This window comes from Mus pahari, chromosome 10, assembly GCF_900095145.1.
Source record: "Mus pahari chromosome 10, PAHARI_EIJ_v1.1, whole genome shotgun sequence".
In the NCBI taxonomy this organism is placed as follows: Eukaryota; Metazoa; Chordata; class Mammalia; order Rodentia; family Muridae; genus Mus; species Mus pahari.
Window position 1 is genome coordinate 40,887,180 of NC_034599.1, and position 19,491 is coordinate 40,906,670.

Sequence of the window (19,491 nt, forward strand, 5' to 3'; positions counted from 1 at the left end):
TCTAGCTACAGCATCCACCACTCAGCAGGCCTGGAATTCACTACAGCTCTTCTCAAGGGCCAACTTTCCTCTTCTTCCAATGGAGGGAGCCTCTGACCTCTCTGAAACAGCACTGGATAAAGACAAATACAAATTTGAGGAGGACGTCAGGTGATTATCTCTCTCCCTCTAGGAGATGACAAAGCCACCATCCCGGTGACTGATGCCGAGTTCAGCCAAGCTGTCAACCCACAGAGCTTCTGTACTGGTGTCTCTTTGCACCATCCGGCCCTCATCCAGAGCACGGGACCCCTCATCGACATGTCTGACATCCGGCCAGGAACCAGTATGCATCAATGCCAAAGAGTTGGGGAGGGTTTTTTACTCTGCATGGGATAGAGTTGATTTTAATTTTTTTTTTTTTTAAGAAGGAAGAGAAGGAGTAAGGAAGAGTGGGTGGGCTGGAGAGCTGCTTTAGTCACTAAAAGCACATCTGCAAAAGCCTGGTGACTTTGGTTTGAATCCCCATCTCCCACACAAAAAGCCAGGAACACATCTGTAATACCAGCTCTGGGGATCCAGATGGAGGCACATCCCTAGAGCTCACTGGCCGGCCAGCCTAGCCAAATTGATGAGCTCCAGCTTTAGCGAGGGACCCTATCTCAAAAGCCCAGGCAGCTGGAAGACAACCAACATCAACCTCTGGCTTCCACACAAGAACACACACATGCACATACATGAACACACATGAACACATCCGAAAACATACATTTTTGACACAGACATGGAGAGAGAGCATACAATGGAAAGGGACGGGATCTGGAGTTAAGAGTCTGGAGACCTTGACCACAGACATTCCAGTTATAAATGACCCTGGGTGTTGCTAACCCTCTATCTCTCAGGCTCCCAGTTACCTTAGAAATTTTGGTCAAGGGTTGGGTCTTCATGTTCTCCAAGGGCTTTCTGTGGCAGACAGTGCCTTCAGACATCAAGGACACAAGCAATGACAGTGATGACACAGCAGAACAGAGCATTTTATTCTTTCCCACGTGGAAGGAATCTTGGGGAAGGGGGGTCAGGATGCCACCCGCTGCTCCTACAGTTTCTCTGTCACTCTTCCGTGGAGCAGATCACATGGTCAGGAAAGATGCATGGCCAACATTCCCAGGGGAGTCTGTGAGCACTTCTGCCTCCACCGTTACTCCACACTGCGCTTTGTGCTGAGTGCCAGCTGTCCGTGCCTAAGTGCCCGCGGTTGGGGGGTGCTATCTCTTGCCTCCTTCTGTGTAGATCCAGTGTCCAGGAAGAACGTGAAATCAGCCCACAGCACCCGGAACCGGTACTCAAGCCAGTGGACCTTGACCAAGTGCCAGGCCTCCACCCCTGCCCGAACCCTCACCTCCGACTGGCGCACTGTGGGCTCCCAGCATGGTGTCACCGTCACTGAGAGTGACAGCTACAGTGCCAGTCTATCCCAAGACACAGGTGTGTTTAGGGACCTGCCTGAATCCCATCCATCCTGCCCCAGGTCCCCACATTGATTGCCTGCCTCTAGTTTTTTCAACTCCTTTCTAACCAGCCTATTGTCCAACAGCCATACCATTTTCCTTCCCAGCTAGCCACTGACACTGTGTGGCTGCAGTTGGGGAGCGGGTCAAGAATTCTATTTTGATCTCCCCCCCCCAAAAAAAAAGATTAGAAAAAAATGATGCACTGGACATTTATTGAAGAAAGCTGATATTCCATGGGTTGGTTGCTTATTTTTGAGGCTGAAAAATATATTTTGCTCTTCATTAGCCAATGATCTCACTTACGACATCATTGCCGCCCTCCCCAAGGAAGACGGCATCTTCAAGCCCATTGCCCTCATGGCCAGGCTTTCAAATGACTGCTTGAATTAGAGATGGGGCCACTCCCACTCCATATCCTTCTCTCCCCCTCAATGCCACTCCCTCTGTGTCTCCAGACAAAGGAAGAAACAGCATGGTATCCACGGAGAGCGCATCCTCCACCTATGAGGAGCTGGCCCGGGCCTACGAGCACGCCAAGCTGGAGGAGCAGCTGCAGCATGCCAAGTTTGAAATCACAGAATGCTTCATCTCGGACAGCTCCTCGGACCAGATGACCACGGGCACCAACGAGAACGCTGACAGTATGACATCCATGAGCACACCCTCAGAGCCTGGTATCTGCCGCTTCACGGCCTCTCCACCCAAGCCTCAGGATGCTGACAGGGGCAAGAATGTGGCTGTGCCCATCCCTCACCGAGCCAACAAGAGTGAGTGCTCTGCCCTCCCCCGCCCCAGCTCTATCTAAATCTTACCTTTGTACCCTCCTCCCCGTTCCCTCACAATAATGCAAGAGCAGGGACTTGAGAACAGCTCAGAGCCACATTCTGGCTCAACTTCTCCATATTTGTGTGGTTTCAAACAAGTCACTTCACCTCTCTGAACTTACCTTTCTTATTTATATAATGCAGATGATGCTATCGCCTGTGAATGACACATGGGAGGGGCTTATTACGTAATGGTCATCCCCTTAATGGTGACGGTGGACAGGGATCAAATGACCCAGACTTCCCGTTCTGATATCCTCTGCCTCTGTGATTTCAGGTGACTACTGCAACCTGCCACTGTATACCAAGTCTGAGGCCTTCTTCCGAAAGGCAGATGGGCGGGAGCCCTGCCCTGTGGTCCCACCCCGAGAGGCCTCCATGAGGAACCTGACTCGAGCCTACCATACCCAGGCCCGGCACCTTACTCTGGACCCTGCCAGCAAGCCCTTGGGCCTCCCCCATTCAGGGGCCACCGCTGCCACCGCCACGGCCACCTTACCTCAGAGGACTCTGGCCATGCCAGCCCCCCCAGCTGGCACGGCCCCCCCAGCACCTGGTCCTACTCCCAGTGAGCCCTCTGCTGCCCCTAGTGCTGCCCCTCCGGCCCCCAGCACTGAACCTCCACGGGCCGGAGGCCCACACACCAAAATGGGGGGCTCCAGAGACTCACTACTCGAAATGAGCACCCCAGGGGTAGGGCGTTCTCAGAAACAGGGGGCTGGCGCCTATTCCAAATCCTACACCCTGGTGTAGGATGGCCGACAAACGGAGAAGGGCTCCACACTGGGACCTCTGCACCTCCAGCCTCCGCACACCAACGTGGCTGAATTATTTATATTAAGCTCACAGACAAAAAGACAAAAAGACGTCAAAAAGAAATCCCCAGTCGTGAACACTTGTACATAGGACTCTTTTGTACAAATGAAACTATTTTCTTCTTCTCCATGAAGCCAGGGCACAAGACAAGTCAGACCCTCCACCCCACAAAACACGCGTGGAGAGATATATACATATATAGGCAGAGTGGGACACAGCGACAATCTATATATCTATATATTTCTCTCACCTTCTTTTGAGACAGAGGCACAAAGACAGCAATTTTCTGCCCTCCTCACCCCCCCTCCCAACTAGGTGATTTTGACAAAGACCAAAATCCCAACTCAGAGACACTGCATGCGATTTTACTGTTCCAAGAAAACCGGGAGTTGCTTCAATTTGCAGATGCTTATGTGCTAATACCTTTTTCTATGAAAAAAGACCCAGCGCCGTGTGCAATAAAGGTTATGTTTCTACATGGTGGCTTTTTTCCCATCTGGCAAGGGCCAGTGGGGAGGGTGGAGAGACCTCTGTACCAGGCCCGGGCTCTGACTCCACGCTGGAAACTCTTTTAAAGGCTTTCTGTTAGCTAGGCTGCAGCCATTGAGCAATATCTTTTGTTCTCAGATCCGTGCTGGGTTCTAAGAGCAGACCAGCTCCGTGGCTTTGAGCAAGTACCTAAACCCCTCTGAGCCGGTTTTCTTGTCTGCAAATGGAAGGCACGTAGAGCCCATGCAATGAGGCAATCTCCAGTGTGTGCTAGAAAGCCCAAAGCAGGCAACCGGAGGCCCCTGGCTTCTCTTCCAAGAGAGTCGGAGCTTCTAGGAGAGTGGGTGCAGCTGGGTGAACTTGAACCTGAATGCTGACACAGTTACATAAAAGTACAGATAAGCATACACTGTATACTTCTCAGGAATCCCACCTGCACCCAAAGCTCTGGGATAGCATAGGGCAAGGTGTGGTCACAGGGAAGGGAGAGATCACTAGGGGTCAGAGGGTGAAAAGGGATCAAAGGCAGGGAAAAATGAAGCATGCCCAGGAGAATCAGACCAGAGAGTCAACAGTGCCACGCCAGCTTTGGAAGGAATCAGCAACTCAAATACCAGGGGCACAGACACATAACGTATGAAATAGAGGATTTGGATGTACAGTAGCCATAAAGGTTTGGGGCAGTAGAGGAGGGGGAACGGCCGTGAGTTGTAGGCCAGCAGTAGATTAGAAGCGTACATGCTCCTGCACTGCCATCTGCCCTGGGAAGATGGGGCTGTGGGTCTGGAAGGAACATGGGTCTGAGACTCACTCTTTCTGAAGATAAAAGAAGACTGATACAGAGACCAACAAGTGACACAGAGGGATAAGGAGGATAGTGTAGCGTGGGGGTAGGTCACACCAAACAGCCTGGGCCATAGGGAGACCCTACCTGGTATATGTGGGATGTCCAGGAATTGATGTGAACAACCACATTAACAGGTACGGGAGTGAGTTCTAAGTTCAGGGGCCCATTTCAGCCCCCACACCTAGAGCAGACCCCAGAGAAACTGACTGTGTGTTGAAAGACAAGGCCCTGGTGCCAGTTCAGAACCTGACATCTCCCGTAGCTATGAGCACCATCTGCAGGTCATGTGTGGAACTGCAGGCACAACAATCAAACCAAGAAGCTCGGTCTAGAATGAACACAGTGGGGACACACACACACACACACACACACACACACACACACACACCACACACACACACACACACGTCCCTGCTCTCTGAACACTAGGAAGCAAATATGAGTCATACCTCACTCCAGCAGAACACAAGCAGGAATAACTAACTCCTAGAGTCTTCCTAGGGCTGCAAAGGGGACATTGTCATAAGAACAGACTGTGGATCACTATGGTTGGGGGCTGGGGGCGAGGGGCAGGAGCTAAGTAGAGTGCATTCATCACATTGTATCATTAACCTCATTGCTGATTTAGGAGGCAGTGTCAGGATTTCCGTCTGACAGACAAGAAAGCCAGGGATTTCAGGGCTTAGGAAACTCTTCCAAGTTTAGAATATCAGGAAGAAGTCACAGGGACTCATTAGCTCTTAAGAGTCTGCTTCCTTGGCCTTGAGTCACACTACCTGGTGTTCCGCAGACTAGAGTCTGAGTTTCATTTCGGCTGTGAGGATGCTACCATTAGAGGAGTCCGCCCTGTGAGCAAGCTGGACTGAAGCAGGTAAGCGATGGATACGGGGCTGTCCAGTCAGATGAGCCTTGATGCAGGCTGCATGAGATGGGGAGTGCCGCACACCTCTCTGGGGAGACACAGACATGGTGGAAGGGGAGGGATCAGCCTGGGAGGCTCCTCAGCCCCGAGGAGGACGATAGAGGTAAAGGAAGAATGAGAGAGGCAACTGAGAGCCAAACAGGAGCCAATTAAATGCCTGCTCAACTGGCTTTCCCCTTTATTAAAATGCACAAGGTCTAGAAATTCAGATAGGCCAGGCTGGAGTGTAACTCAATTTACCAGTGACATTGACCATGGAGCCCAGGGTCAATCTGCAGCACCCCATAAACTAGATGGTGCATGTCTGTAAGGCCAGCACTCGGGACAAGGAGGTTCCCTTACTACATAGTAAGTTTGAGGTCCTGTCATCAATCAGAAGTCAGGGGAGAGGAGGAGAAAGGAGAAATGGAGAAGATGGAGAGAGGAAAAGGGAAAGGAGAAAGAGAGCAAAGAAAAGGAAGAGAAGTGGAGGACAAAGAAATGGAGAGGAAGAAGAAAAAGGAGGATGAGGAAAAGGAAGAAGAGAATGAAAACAAAGAGGAGGAAGAAGTGGAGAGGAAGAAGAAGAGAGAAAGAGGAGGAAGAGGAATCAAGTTTGTACAAAACCCAGACTATTTTACTTGCTACTAATGTTGAGATACACCATGTTCCTTAGTTAATGCAAGGCTGCCTGTTAGAAACACACCTAGATCCCCCAAAGCCCGATTTACCATTTATCTTCAGCAAAGTGAAGCAAAATGAAGACCTGGATCAATCAACCTAAATGTCTGTTCATCCTCTCTAGATATCTCCTTTGTCCCCTACAGATAGAGCCACCTTGAGTGCCTTGATCTTCAAAATGTGGTCCAAAGATAAGAGCATCATCCTCACTAGAGGCTTACAAGAAATGTAACTCCTCACCTTAAAGCCACTGACCGTCTCAGAAATTTCATCTTAGCACCATGCCAGGGTCATGGTTCATATACACATGAAAGTTTGGGAAGCCCCCTCCAGAAGGCTAACAAAGAGACCACCCCTTGACTCTCCGTCTGCCAACAGCCAGAGCTAAACTGGTGATCTTGATTTAGCTGCACAACAGATGCCCTGGAAGAGATGGCTAACAATTGCAGAGGCCAGAATCTCACCAACTCCGTCTAATCAGAACTTGTCAGTATCTGGTCAGGCATTTGTGGTTTTATTATGTTAAAAACACATGCCATAAAACTTTCCACTTGAAGTATTTTTAAAATGTCCATTTGAGGAGCATTAAATGCATTCACTTAACTACGCAACTGTCCCTCTTCATTTCTAGAACATTCTATTTTCTCTATGGATTTGGCTATTTTGGTGACCTCATGTGTATGCAGTCATTTGATATCTGTCATTTCATATCTAGTTTATTTCATATAGAATAACATCTTCAAGCTTCATCATTGTTATGTTTTTACTTGGTTTTAAGTATTTTGTTTGATAACTGGTTGGTTGGTTGGTTGGTTGGTTGGTTGGTTGGTTGGTTGTTTTGTTGATTGATTGGTTGGCTAGCTATCTGGCTATCTGGCTGGTTGGTTGGTTGGTTCATTGGTTGGTTCTTGGTTCATTTGTTGGTTCATTTGTCAGTTTGTTGGTTGGCTTTTTGAGACTGGTATTTCTATGTAGCCCAGGTTGGCTTGAATAGGCTGGCTTAGAACTGTGGCAATCCTTTTGCCAAGTGCCTGAAATTCAGATGTGCACACAGCACACCTGGCCCATGTATCTTTTGTTTCTATGTTTTTGTTTTTGTTTTTGTTTATTTGTTTATTTGAGACAGGCTCTCTCTACATATAGCCCAGACTGACCCTGAAGTCTCCATGCTCCCAACTGCTGGGATTACAGGTATGAGCCACCATTTCTGCATATTTTGGAAAGAGAAGATGAAAAATTGATGACAACATGATATTTTTTTACATTTATTATTTATTAAGTGTGTGTGTGTGCACCCATGTGTGTGCACCCATGTGTGTGTTAATGTATGTGCCAAGGTGTGCAAATGGAGATCAGGGGACAACTTACCAGAGTTCATTCTCTCCTTCTACCATGTGAATCCCAACGGTTGAACGTAGTTTCTCAGGCTTAGTGGCAGGCGTTTTCAACCACTGAGCCACCTCACCATCCCTGCTCTGACTTATATGAGAAATGTATTCCTACTTGAGAGTGGGGAGTACCCCATTGTGTGCATGCACCATGCTTTGTTCATCTTTCATCGGTAGATGCTCACACTGTCTGACGTCAGGAAGCACACTGCTAGGGATGTGGGTGTTTAAATATCTGGATTCTTGCTTTCAGTTCTCTTGCATTTATGACCAGATTTTCTGAGTTATAAAGCAATGGTGCACCTCACTTTTTGAGACACTGACAAACTTTTCCACTAGGCATGTTTTGTGGTGGTGGTGGTGGTGGTATTAAGTTGTTTGAGTGATTAGGAGTTGATTGATTGATTGATTGATTGTTTTAGGCTGGTTCTCATTTTATATTCCAGGCTACCCTGGACCTCATGCGTAGTCCAAACTGGCCTTGAACTCATGGTGATTCTCCACTTCAGTATCCTGAGTACTAGGATTACAGACATGAGCCACTCACACCTGGCTTAATAAGGACCGTTGATGAAATCCATTGTGACTTGTCTTGTCCTATCACGGGGCTAAGCAAGCATTCTACAACTGAGCCATACCTCCAAGAACATCTTTATTTTTAAGACTTTTTAAAAAATATATATGCATGTTTGTATACCCATCACTTTCATGCTTTGTGCCCACAGAGGTCAAAAGAAGGCATTTAGTAGTCTCCAGAGTTATATATTGACAGTATTTGGAGTCTTTGAGGAGTGATTAGGGTTAGATGGTGCCATGGTATTTTTTTTTTTTTTATCGAGGTGATTAAACACTCTGATTAAGGTCAACTCAAGGGAGGAAAGGCATTATTTGGCTTACACTTCCAGGTCATAGTCCATTGCTGAAAGACATCAAGGGGCCATCCCAGCCCCTCAGCCTAGGGCAGGCTGAAAACACCTAAATGCTACCGATAAACAAATATGTGGTGGAGAGGTGGGAAAGACGGAAAAATGGATCAGTGTGTGCAGTATGGGGAGAGGCGCAACTGGAGACAGGAAGTAACAAAGGTTCACTTTCTTGATTGGACTTCTTCGAAGAACCACCACAGTCCCGGAAGCCACCAGAGGTCATGTTGATGTCTGCAGTCCATGCTGCTGCCCCAGGACGCAACGAAGCCTGAGATGTATGCAGTCTGTGCTGCTGACAGATGACTTTGCTTCCTGGAGCCTTGGGGCATGGGGATCCTGATGTAAGCAGCTTGTGAGGCCTGTAGCCCATGCAGCTGCAAAAAGCCATGAGTGGATGGGTGGCGCTGATACGGCCAGGGGCCCTGCTGATGTCTGTGGTCTGTGTTACCATCAAAGCCCACGAGGAAGATATCCATGGTCTGGGTGGTCGCTTTAAAGTCTTGTTAATGTCTCCACGTGGGCGAGTGAGAGCTGACTCCGCCCCTCATGGGAGAGTTGGTCCCGCCTCTCACTGAATGGTTGGCTCTGCCCCTCATGGAAGAGTTGGCCCTGTCCCTTGCTGGCCATAGCACTGTTCTCAGTTGATGGCTTCTGGTATAGATGCAGGGAGCAAAAGACTCATCCTCTCTGGAGAGGACTGGCCACTATGAATTTGACCACGCTCCTGTGAGTATGTGGACAACACAAAATGGACTTGCTTTTTCTTTTGGGGGGGGTGTTTATGGGGGAGGGGGTGGACATAGAAAGACTAGGAGTGCATTAGACTGTGTGATGTGAGATTCCCAAATAATCAATTAAGAAAAAAACATCGAGGAAGGAACTCAAAGCAGAAATCATGGGGGAACGCTGCTTGTTGGCCCAGATAGCCCAGGACCACCTGCCTAGGGATGACCCTGCTCACAATGAGCTGGACCCTCATTCCAATTAACAATCAGAAAGATCCTCCACAACCATTCCCGCAGGCAAGTCTGGCCTAAGCAACTCTTCAAAAGAAGCTTCTCCTTTCCGATGACTATTAACTGTGTCAAGTGAACAAGACGAACCAGGACAGCTGGGGCCATGAGGATGGGACAGCTCGATTACATTAGTAGCTGTATAAGAAACCCTGGAAAGATGGCTCAGTGGTTTAAAGCACTGATTACTCTTCCAAAAGTCCTGAGTTCAAATCCCAGCAATCACATGGTGGCTCACAACCATCTGTAGTGAGATCTGACACCCTCTTCTGGAGTGTCTGAAGACAGCTACAGTGTACTTACATACAACAATAAATAAATCTTCGGTTGGCGTGAGCGTGGCCAGAGCCAGGTCCTGAATTCAATTCCCAGCAACCACATAATGGCTCACAACCATCTGTACAGCTACAGTGTACTCATATACATAAAATAAATGGTTAAATATTAAAAAAAAAAAAAAGCAGAACCCAAGCTAACACTCTTCTCTGTCCCTCACCACGCCTTCCGTCATGTTATAATAAAGCCAGAAGATCCTCTCCAGGCTGAGCAGATGCCTCCTCTGTACTCTTTTGGACTTTTCAGCCTCCACAGCTATGAATAAAGGCCACTTATAAATTATTCAGTCTTGGGCATCTTGTTATATAGCAACAAAAAACGGACTGAGTCCAACAGGCACCACCATCGGATAGCTCTGCCAATAAAATCTCCCCTTCCGCCAGGGCTAGACTGTCCCCACAAAACAAGTCTCATTCCATCCTCACACGGACGCATCCCACATACAGGGTGATGGTGGTTGACCTTGTCAACTTACCTGGCCTAAGAGGCTTGTAGGGAAGTACACAGTGCATCTGTTTCCAGAGCAATTGGATCAGGAGGGCTCTGACCTAGTGAATGGTTTGATCCATTAGTGGATGGGGGCAGAGCTCTGGAAGGTGGAGTCTGAAGGAAGCAGGTCACTGGGTATGTCACTGGAAGCCACACTTTGACCTGGCTCTGTGCTACAGCTCCGCTCTGCTTCCTGTCTCCCACAAGGAAAAGAAACTCCTCCACCATAATGCTCTGCCCTCATTCATGCAGCTAAGACACCAGAGGGCTGTGAGCCCTTAAAACTGTGAGCCAAAACAAAGCCTTCCTCTTTAACATTTTCCTGTAAGGTGGTTTTTTTTTCATAAGGTAATTAAAACATATTGTCTTCGGAGTGTTTTTAGCTGGAAAACTCCCCAAGTACAGAGGATGGTCCCATCTTTTCCTGTTGCAGCCATGACATGAGGGGCTTAAGAGTCAGACATATATATGTTCACTGTGGTGACTAGAGAGGTAAACCATGGGAAGCATGGGTAAGGAGTGGGAAACAGTCGATCCACATGGCTGAGCCATTCTCTATAACCATCCATCCTGGTTGGCCAAGGTGGACTGTGCCATGCCAGGCCTGATGCTGCAGTGGCTGTTCTGTATCCATCAATATCTGGTGACACATGGTGTCCCCACACAAGCTCTTGAGTTGTGTTTAATCTGGGTTCAGCATCAGAGAAGTCTCAGTCAGTCACCTGCAAAGCCCCTGCCTACCACAGGCACTCACTCTGCTCCCAAGTGAGAGACACAGATCTCTCGGGCTCTGAGACCCTCCAGGAGATAAGACTAGAGACCCTGACCTCCCCTCCCTCCCCTCCCCGATGCCAATGGGTTTCTAGGGTTGGCAAGGGAGTGGCTACCATCAAGCCAATCCTGCTAGATCTGGTTACCAGGAAGCAGAATGGAGAGAGAACTTCCTAGCTCAGAATGGATGTGTGTAGACAGATGTAGTGTGACTACAGTGGATCCCTGCCCAGTCCCAGGAAGCAGGAACCTAAGGGGCAGGATCTGTGAAGCCTGGGGGCTTCCAGGGAGCTAGATACAGGTCTCCAGCTGGAGAAACATCTACTGACTTCTGCTGTTGAAAGACACAGAATCTCCAAGTTCTTGACTTCCCGGCAAGGGCGATGATAACTCCAAGAACTCCCTACACATTTACCCTTTGCTGAATGCTATTCTGAGAGCTCCTTCACTCCAGGCAGCCACTGTGTATGACAGGCACAGCTGTGAAGCCTACTCACACATGGAAAACAGATGTCAAGAGGATAAAGTGGGAACCACTGACCCACACTGCCTTATTCTTGCTTTCTGTGGTGGGGGTGGGGGTGCACGCCATGGTGTATGTGTGGAGGTCAGAGGACAAGTCTGGGAAGCCACTTCTCTCCTTCCACCCTCACGTGGGTTCCAGGGACTGAATTCAGGAGGCCAGGTTTCTACAGCAAGCACCTTTACTCTCTGAGCCATCTCGCTGGGCCCTTCCTTCACTCTTAGTTCTTGCTATTTCCCGAGAGTGGTCATGTCTGTCCTCGGTGAACATACTCAAATGTGCCACCAGTGCCCTCCACTCTATGCCAGAGAGCAAGAGCCCCCACCTCCCCCGCCCCTCCCCAGAAGGCTGACCACTCCCATCCCAGGCTTCTCTTTTTATAGGGGAATTGTTTAACCTGAACTGGGTCAAAGAACTGGGACAGCTCCACACAGCCCCAGGCACACTGCCTACCCCAGTCCAGTTCTTGACAAGACATCATAGTGTCCTTCAGTGACCAGGCTGCTAGGGTGGGGACAGGAAGACTCCCAGCAGAAGACCTACTGCTGAGCTGACTTTGTGACTGCAATGATGCTGTCCCAGCTCAGGCTTAATCACCCGGACTGTTCTCCGTCAGGCCTCCCTGTGGTTGGAGGCCAGAGCCTGGGAAGGCACTAACATGTCCAATACATGGAAGTGAGATGGTCACTTCTAGAATGGAAATGAGGAAACTGAGCAGTTGCCCAATAAGGACTGGAGTGACCCTTTCCTCCAGGTCACCCTGTGCTCAGCCTTGTCTCCAATCCTGTAGCCGGCCGGCCGTCTAGAGCCAGTGTGGAGCCTGCTGTTTGTCCCACACTTGGGACCAGCATCTTTTCCTGTTCTCCTTGTCTTCACGTGGGAACCGCCAGAGGCAGAGGGAAGGAGAGCATTGCTGGAGGGCATTGGGAAACCGGCACATCTGGTGTTAGGAATGAACCCTTCCTTGTCAGTAAGGGTGGGGGTGAAGGGTGGGGTCAGAAGCAGCCCTCTCACGCTTGCATAGTCTCCAGAAGGAATGAGTAATATCTGCTACTTTCAAATTGTACTACACAGGACATGAATAGAGCGGCTTTGATGTCATTTGAATACTGAGCTATGTGACTATAGGGCCCACTCAAAGTAACTGTCATTAAAGTTTCCCTGGGGGTGAGGGGGAGCAAGATGGCTCTTGACTTTAAACCCCAGGTCCCACACCATAGGAGAGAAATCCTATAATCTGTCTTCTGACATTCACAGATATAATTAATTAATTAATTAATTTAAAAGTTTCCTCTCCCTGGGCTGTCTCTTCTACTGTAAAGCAGGAGTGGGCAGTATAAAGTCTCAACTCCAAATAATGCATGTCTACTACTCCTCAGCTTGTATGCTCATGATCCGGTTAGAGGCGGGACCTTCGGAAAGTGATTAGGCGTGAAGATGGAATGATTGGCATGAATGGCACAAGGGCCTCAGAGGAGCCCAAGGGACTGCACTTCACCCTCCCACCGGGAGAGCACAGCTCAAAAGAACCACATATGAACCAGAAAGTCCCTCACCAGAAACTGAAGCTGCTGGACCTTTGACCTTGTGAGGGTGACCTAGGCTGTTTAGAATCCTAGTTTGTAGTATTTGGAAGGTGTGATGGTTATTCTTGGTTGTCAATTTGACTAAATCTGGAATTAAATGGAATCCAGAGGTAAAGGGCATGCCTGTGAGGAATATTTGAAGTGGGTGGATCACCTTCCGACCAGACCTCTAAGGTAGGAAGACAATGCCTTTGGTAGTTCTTTTTTGTTGTTGTTGTTTATTTTTATTTTTTGAGACATGGTTTCTCAGAGAAGCTCAGCTGCCCTAAGGGACTCACTCTGCAGACCAGGCTGGCCTCAAATTCAGAGATCCTCCTGCCTCTGCCTCTGCCTCTGTCTCCCAAGTGCTGGGATTCAAGGTGTGCCTGGTTTTTGATCCAGCTCTTGAGGAAGAAAGCTACACCTTTAATCTGGGCCAAACCTGCTGACGCCGAACCTTCTGCATGGAAGCCGGTGGCTTTGCTCTTAGCCTGCTTGCTCTCACCTTGCTAGCAAGGCCATTCCTTCATTGGCATCAGAGTCCACTTCTTCAGGATTCCATGAGAACAGCTGAGACACACTACTGAGACACACTGTACACACACTGAACACACTGAATGGCACCCCCACACCCACCTTTTAGTGTACTTTTTACAGTGGCCCAGATTTTGTAATCCCTTACAGCTCACCCCAAAGGGCCAGGATTTGAGTTTCCCTGCTAGATTCTAAAGTCCATGAGATAAAAAAGGATGAACTGTTGATATATATATATATATCAACAGTTATATAGACAGACACAGAGAGAGAGAGAGAGAGAGAGAGAGAGAGAGAGAGAGAGAGAGAGAGAGAGACAGGGGGTGCAGAGTTTCACTATGTAGCCCTTGCTGGCCTGAACCTCACTCAGTAGACCAGGCTAGTCTCAAACTCAGAGCTCCACCTGCCTCTGCCTCCTGGGTACTAGGATGAAATAGGCATGCCACCATGCCTGGCCAAAAACCAGTCCCCATTTTCCTTTCCTTTTTTGGCTACACCGTGGACTGATCCTGGGCCATACGCATGCTAAGCAAGTAAATTCTGTAATAATACGTCCCCAGTCCCCAAATTCCAACCCTAGCCCAGGAAGGTTTTACTATCCCAGTTAGAAACGACCAGTTCCAGGATTCCAGGTGTTCAGAGCAAGCTGCCAGGGACTGTGCTGTGAGCCTGGAAGAGACAGCTGGTGACAATGGGGTGGCTGCAAGCAATGGAATTTGACTTTCAGGAACAGATCGATCTAGTTCAAATGCTAGTTATTAGCTCTGTGACCTTGACCTCTCTGAGCTTAAACTTTACTTTCTCTTCTGTAAAATATCCTAAGGTTAAGATTACAAACAAGAGTGTAAGAAAACCACAGCTCATGGAGGCATGCAACAGATGTTGGCTCACTGCCTCCCCCATCTCCTTGTTCCTTCCTAGGAAGCGGCTAGGACACTGGGCTGAGTTTCCTATACAGATTCCTGAAACACGCTGTGTGAGTCAGTTCTGGTTCTCCGAGATAGACCCTTGCTACAAAGCTAGGAATATATAGGACTGTTTACCCAGGGGAGCAGGAGAAAAAGCCACTTAATGTTGCCAGCTAAAAGACTGGGGTGCGGGACATCGCATCATCTTTCCGGGGAGAAAAACCCTAGTTTTTGAGGAAATAGCTCAGTGGGTCTCCAGCCTTGCAAGTGGAAAACAGAGAAGTAGGAGACTGTAATGTGAGTGAGCTCTCTGAGGAATGGTGGCAAGAGGAGAGCGGAGGCGGCTTTGGGGAGGGTTCTACATTTTACTAAGGGGAGCCAGACACCTAGAGGTCTTTGACCCTTGCTTTTCTGTCACCCATAAAAATGGAGCAGTCCACACCTGCCCCCACCTCCACCCTGTTGGGATAACTAAATCAGATGCTCAGGGAGGTGTCCCCTGAAGAGCCATTGACCCCACCTCCCTGTCCCTCGGGAAGAACAACACAAGGCTTCCAAAGAGACCAGCACGCTCACAGACTGCCTCATAGAAAACTGACTTACAGAGATTTAATAGGTGTAAAAAAAAAAAAAAAATCACAGGATTGTCACCAGAGTCGGTCAGTCGGTCGTATCACATGAGCGGTTCTCAAGGCACACAGAGTGGAACAAGTAACAACAAAAAGGACTTTATCTGTGTGTGGTCGGCTGATGACTAAAAAATATCTAAAGGGTAAAAAGCCAACTGGCCGTTTGAGGTTTATTCCACAGCAAAGAAATGAACAATAAATCGGTGAGACCCTGTGGGCTGCAGGGGTAGAGGCAGCCTGCAGCTTCTCAAGACAAGAAAAATGAGGGCATTTTGTTTAAACAGGGAGACAGATGCTGAGAACATCACCTGCAGCTCCTGCAGAGCCCGCTGAGGGGAAGTGGGGCAGAGGAGGCTTGAGCCAGAAGCACCTGACCCAAGATGGTCCCTGCTGGGGCCAGGCTGGAGTCAGCCCCACCCACTGAGCTCTGGACACAGTTGATAGTTGGACTGGGCTAGGAGAGGCCCAGATAGAGGGACAGATGGAAACAGGGCTCACAGACACACTCGGGATGTTGAAGAAGAGAAATACCAAGATTAGGCAGAAGGCATCCCCCTCTTTCCCTATGGCTTTTTGGCTTCCTGGAAAGACAGGTGCTTGAGACCTGAGGGCAAGGAAGAGCTCCAGAGAGCATCCTAAAGGGGGGTCGGGGTGGGGGGTGCTCCTGAGAATCGTGAGGAAATCACGGTGCCAGCAGAAGGGAAGGAGGCAGAACATCCCTCTGGGGCCCTCTAGCAACATCCAGCCGGGCTCAGGCAGCTGAGCCCAAACTTGTGACAGTGAGAAGACATTTAAAAAGAAAAAAAGGCAAAAAGAGAGGGACGTGTGATCCTGTCGGGGCTGAGGTATCCGAAAGAGGCACAGGCCCAGCATGCCATGCCAGGGCATGCCATGCTAGGAGGCCGTGCGGATGAAGGAACCACACCCTCAGCAGGGGGCCAACCTCCAAGGAGGTTCCCTAGGCCTCCCAGAGCAGTGGCTTTAACTAAGGTGTCCACACCCCTGAAGTCTTCAGCAGCCACCTCTCAGTGCCACTTGGATGCAGAAGCTCGCAGATGTCCACATTTCTGCTCAGGACGGTCCATGGTTGAAGCGTGTGTGGCCGTCTACAGCCGTCCTTTCCACCTATCTAACCCAATGGCTCCTCTAAGTCCTCGGTGGAGTTCACAACGGAGGACATGCTTGACCAGAGAGAAATAAAGTGTTGGCGGCTCCTCAGGCACTTGTCATAGAGGAGGAGGCCGCCCTGCCCCGCCCCACACGGGGCTCAGTAGTGAAACACATTCAGTCTGTTGTTCTCGTCCAGGCCCAGCTGCAGTAAGTTCGATGTGGTTGTTGATTTGGGCACCGAGGAGAAAAGCTGTCTGGTCACAAAGTGAAGGAAAACTGGACAGCTGAGAGAAAGGGTCTTCAGTCCAACGGGATGTTCCTCCGACGAGGCCGGTGGTGGAGCACAGGCCAGTCAGCTGCTACCACGGGGAGGGGCTAGAGCTTGGGGACCAGCTGAAAGGATACACCTTGGGGTCGTTCCGGAAATGTTCCAGCCACTTCCGGTTGGACTCGATCATGCTCTGAATGCTGACACTGTCCGACTTGGGGACTCGAGGGTGGGAGCGCTGCAGGAAATGGAGCTGCTCGCTGGAAAGGGAGGAGAGCAGGCAGGAAGCTGGCGGCACGCCCAAACGGAGCCCCGCCTCTCTTTGACCCTCTCGTACCTCTGGAAGGCCTCCAGCAATCAAAGGGCCTTCACTGGTAAGACGGAGGGGCATCAGTTCCCCAAAGGGAAGGTCGTGGCTGCCCTCCACCCGCTTCCTGAGCATCTCATGCAAAGGCTACACTGGACCTTCGCAACTGTCCATCCTCAGCCAATCTCATCAGCAGGGAGCTCCCTCCGTCCACCCAGATACTTACACAGCAGCAGCTCTCAGGCTGGCCCAGAGAGCAGAGATAAATTTGTGGGGTTTACAGTTAGGGCTGGGGGTGGCAAGAACAAGATATCTGGCAGAGAGTGAAATGAACAGGACTAAATTATCGCCTGCCATAGGGATCAGACAAAGAGCTCAATGGCAAAGCGGGGTCAGACTCCAGGGCTGGTGGGGCCACAGGGTGAGCAGGGCTTCGCCTCAGTCTCTCCCCCGATGGGCAGCACCTGCCGAGCCCACACACCCTGCCTCACATCCACTGAACCTTGGCAGCAGGGATCTGACTTTTTACTTGCTGTGGTGGAGTTCCTCAAACAAAGGCAAGATGTAGGTGTCTCTGGGCTGGCGACCTGTCTGGGCTCCAGGCCAACAGGACCGTGAGGTTTGTTCCCATCTATCCGTGGTGCCATTTGCCCAAGGAGGTACAGTAAAGATCTAGACTGTGAGGCCACTCCCAGCGCAGAGCCTTACCTTACAGACACATAACCCAGCTTGTTCTCCGGTGGGGGAGGGGAGCCGCTGAGCAACGGGATGCCAGCTGGAACAGCAAGAAGATGGGGTCCAAGGGCAGCCCCAGCCCCAGCAGGCCACCTCCACATTCACTACCAGTACCCCTGCTTCCCCAGAAAAGGATGTCACCAGAACAAACAATGGCAGGGAATGTTTCCATGCTGGAGGTGACAGACAGGTGACAGACAAGAACTGTCCCGTTTACTTTGATTCTAAAAATTTCGTTTTCAATTTGGGCTGAGCAGAAAGAAGACTTTTTTGTTTTTTACATTTTTTTTTCCTCAAATAGTCGCCTTTCTGACTTATGTTACTCGATAAGGCAAAACTAGGTCCCAGAGCAGAAGCTGGGGCCACAGGGTCCTAAGCCCAGGGTCAAAGCTTGCCATATGACTCGCTCATTCAAAGGGTACTCTGGCATCTACTACTAACCCTTAGAGTCTCAGCTTACTCGGCTATAAAATGGTGGTTGTACTGGCTGGTTTTGTGTGTCAGCTCGACACAAGCTGGAGCTATCACAGAGAAAGGAGCCTCCCTTGAGGAAATGCCTCCATGAGATCCAGCTGCAGGGCATTTTCTCAATTAGTGATCAATGAAGGGAGGGCCCATTGTGGGCAGTGCCATCCCTGGGCTGGTTAGTCTTGGGTTCTATAAGAGAGCAAGCTGAGCAAGCCAGGGGAAGCAAGCCAGTAAAGAACATCCCTCCATGGCCTCTGCATCAGCTCCTGCTCCCTGACCTGCTTGAGTTCCAGTTCTGACTTCCTTTGGTGATGAACAGCAATGTAGAAGTGTAAGCTGAATATACCCTTTCCTCCCCAGCTTGCTTCTTGATCATGTTTTGTGAAGGAATAGAAACCCTGACTAAGGCACGTTTTTGTAAAAATTCCTAAAACAAAATAAAACAAAAACCATGAAAAAAAAAAAAAGAAGAAAAGAAAGAAACCCTGACTAAGACACTTGGATAAATAACTACTGCCTGAGAACTATAACACAGACTAAATGAAGGGGTGTGTATGTGTGTGTGTAAGTAAATGCCATAGTGTACTATACTCATGGCAGACATTAGGACGACAATAATAACTTTTTAAAATTCTGCCAAGCTCTAGCATTGATAATAACAGCTCCAAGCAGAGCAAGCTCAGTGTAAAGCATCCCAGCACAGAACCTCTAGCTGTAGGGCCACTGGCAAAGGTCTTCCTTGCCCAGACCCCCACAGACAGAGCCAACAGACCAAAGATGGCAGCAAAGATAAGGGGTAGGCAAAAGAAAAAGAAAGGATGATTATGAGAGAGGACATGGGGCAAAGGAAAGAGATGTGGAGGTAGGGACCTACAGGGAAAATACTTGCGCCACTTCTCCAGCAGGAAATCATCCACAGTTTGAGAGGAGGAGGAAGAGGAGACCAGCTTGGTGCCCTGCCCCGGGTCCCAGGCCCACTGGGTGGACATGGGTGTGATGGAAGATAAGGAGGAGAGCTTGGTCTTGGAGGAGTAGGCAGGGGCAAAGACGTTCTTGGAGGACCGAAGTGAGGAGGTGAAGAGCGGAGGCGGGGGCTGGCTGATGAGGCCCTGGGGTGGCGGCTGGGAGTTGAGGCTTCCCAACACATTCAGCACACCGTTTAGCTCGCTGCTGATTCGCTGAAGGGAGCTGCTCAGGTAATGGATCTTGTTGGGATCAGCAGAGTTCGGGGGCGGGGTGACTGAAAGGAAAGAGGCAGAGGATTCAGGGTGTAGCTGGCAACTGAGTGTCTTACTAGTGCCTCTCCCTGTCCCCACAGATAACAGGGCTCCCATAACGGACCTTATGGGAGGACAGAGGATGGATGGCAGGGCTTCTGTGTCCTAGACAAGGGGCCCAAGGACATAGACAAAGGAAAAACTAGGTCCTTGACGCAAATATAGGCCAGAGCCACTGAGACCAGATGGTTGCAGG

The 19,491-nt window shown here is 49.6% G+C and overlaps 2 protein-coding genes across 8 annotated transcripts in view; one reads left to right on the forward strand and one right to left on the reverse strand.

The window, feature by feature from the left end:
- The window catches only part of Dscaml1 (DS cell adhesion molecule like 1), a 321,027-nt gene extending 317,857 nt beyond the window's left edge, over window positions 1-3,170 (forward strand). For both annotated transcript variants that reach the window (XM_021206575.2, XM_029543062.1), the window contains 4 exons: window positions 173-325; window positions 1,270-1,464; window positions 1,946-2,257; window positions 2,592-3,170. In XM_021206575.2, coding sequence (XP_021062234.1) covers window positions 173-325; window positions 1,270-1,464; window positions 1,946-2,257; window positions 2,592-3,067 — 1,136 coding nt within the window. In that variant the 3' untranslated portion in view covers window positions 3,068-3,170. The remainder of the gene's footprint in view (window positions 1-172; window positions 326-1,269; window positions 1,465-1,945; window positions 2,258-2,591) is intronic.
- Window positions 3,171-15,084: 11,914 nt separating this feature from the next.
- The window catches only part of Cep164 (centrosomal protein 164), a 70,601-nt gene continuing 66,194 nt past the window's right edge, over window positions 15,085-19,491 (reverse strand). For all 6 annotated transcript variants that reach the window (XM_021206163.2, XM_029543157.1, XM_029543158.1 and 3 more), the window contains 4 exons: window positions 18,893-19,258; window positions 17,524-17,590; window positions 16,646-16,768; window positions 15,085-16,494 (listed from right to left, as the gene is read on the reverse strand). In XM_021206163.2, coding sequence (XP_021061822.1) covers window positions 16,398-16,494; window positions 16,646-16,768; window positions 17,524-17,590; window positions 18,893-19,258 — 653 coding nt within the window. In that variant the 3' untranslated portion in view covers window positions 15,085-16,397. The remainder of the gene's footprint in view (window positions 16,495-16,645; window positions 16,769-17,523; window positions 17,591-18,892; window positions 19,259-19,491) is intronic.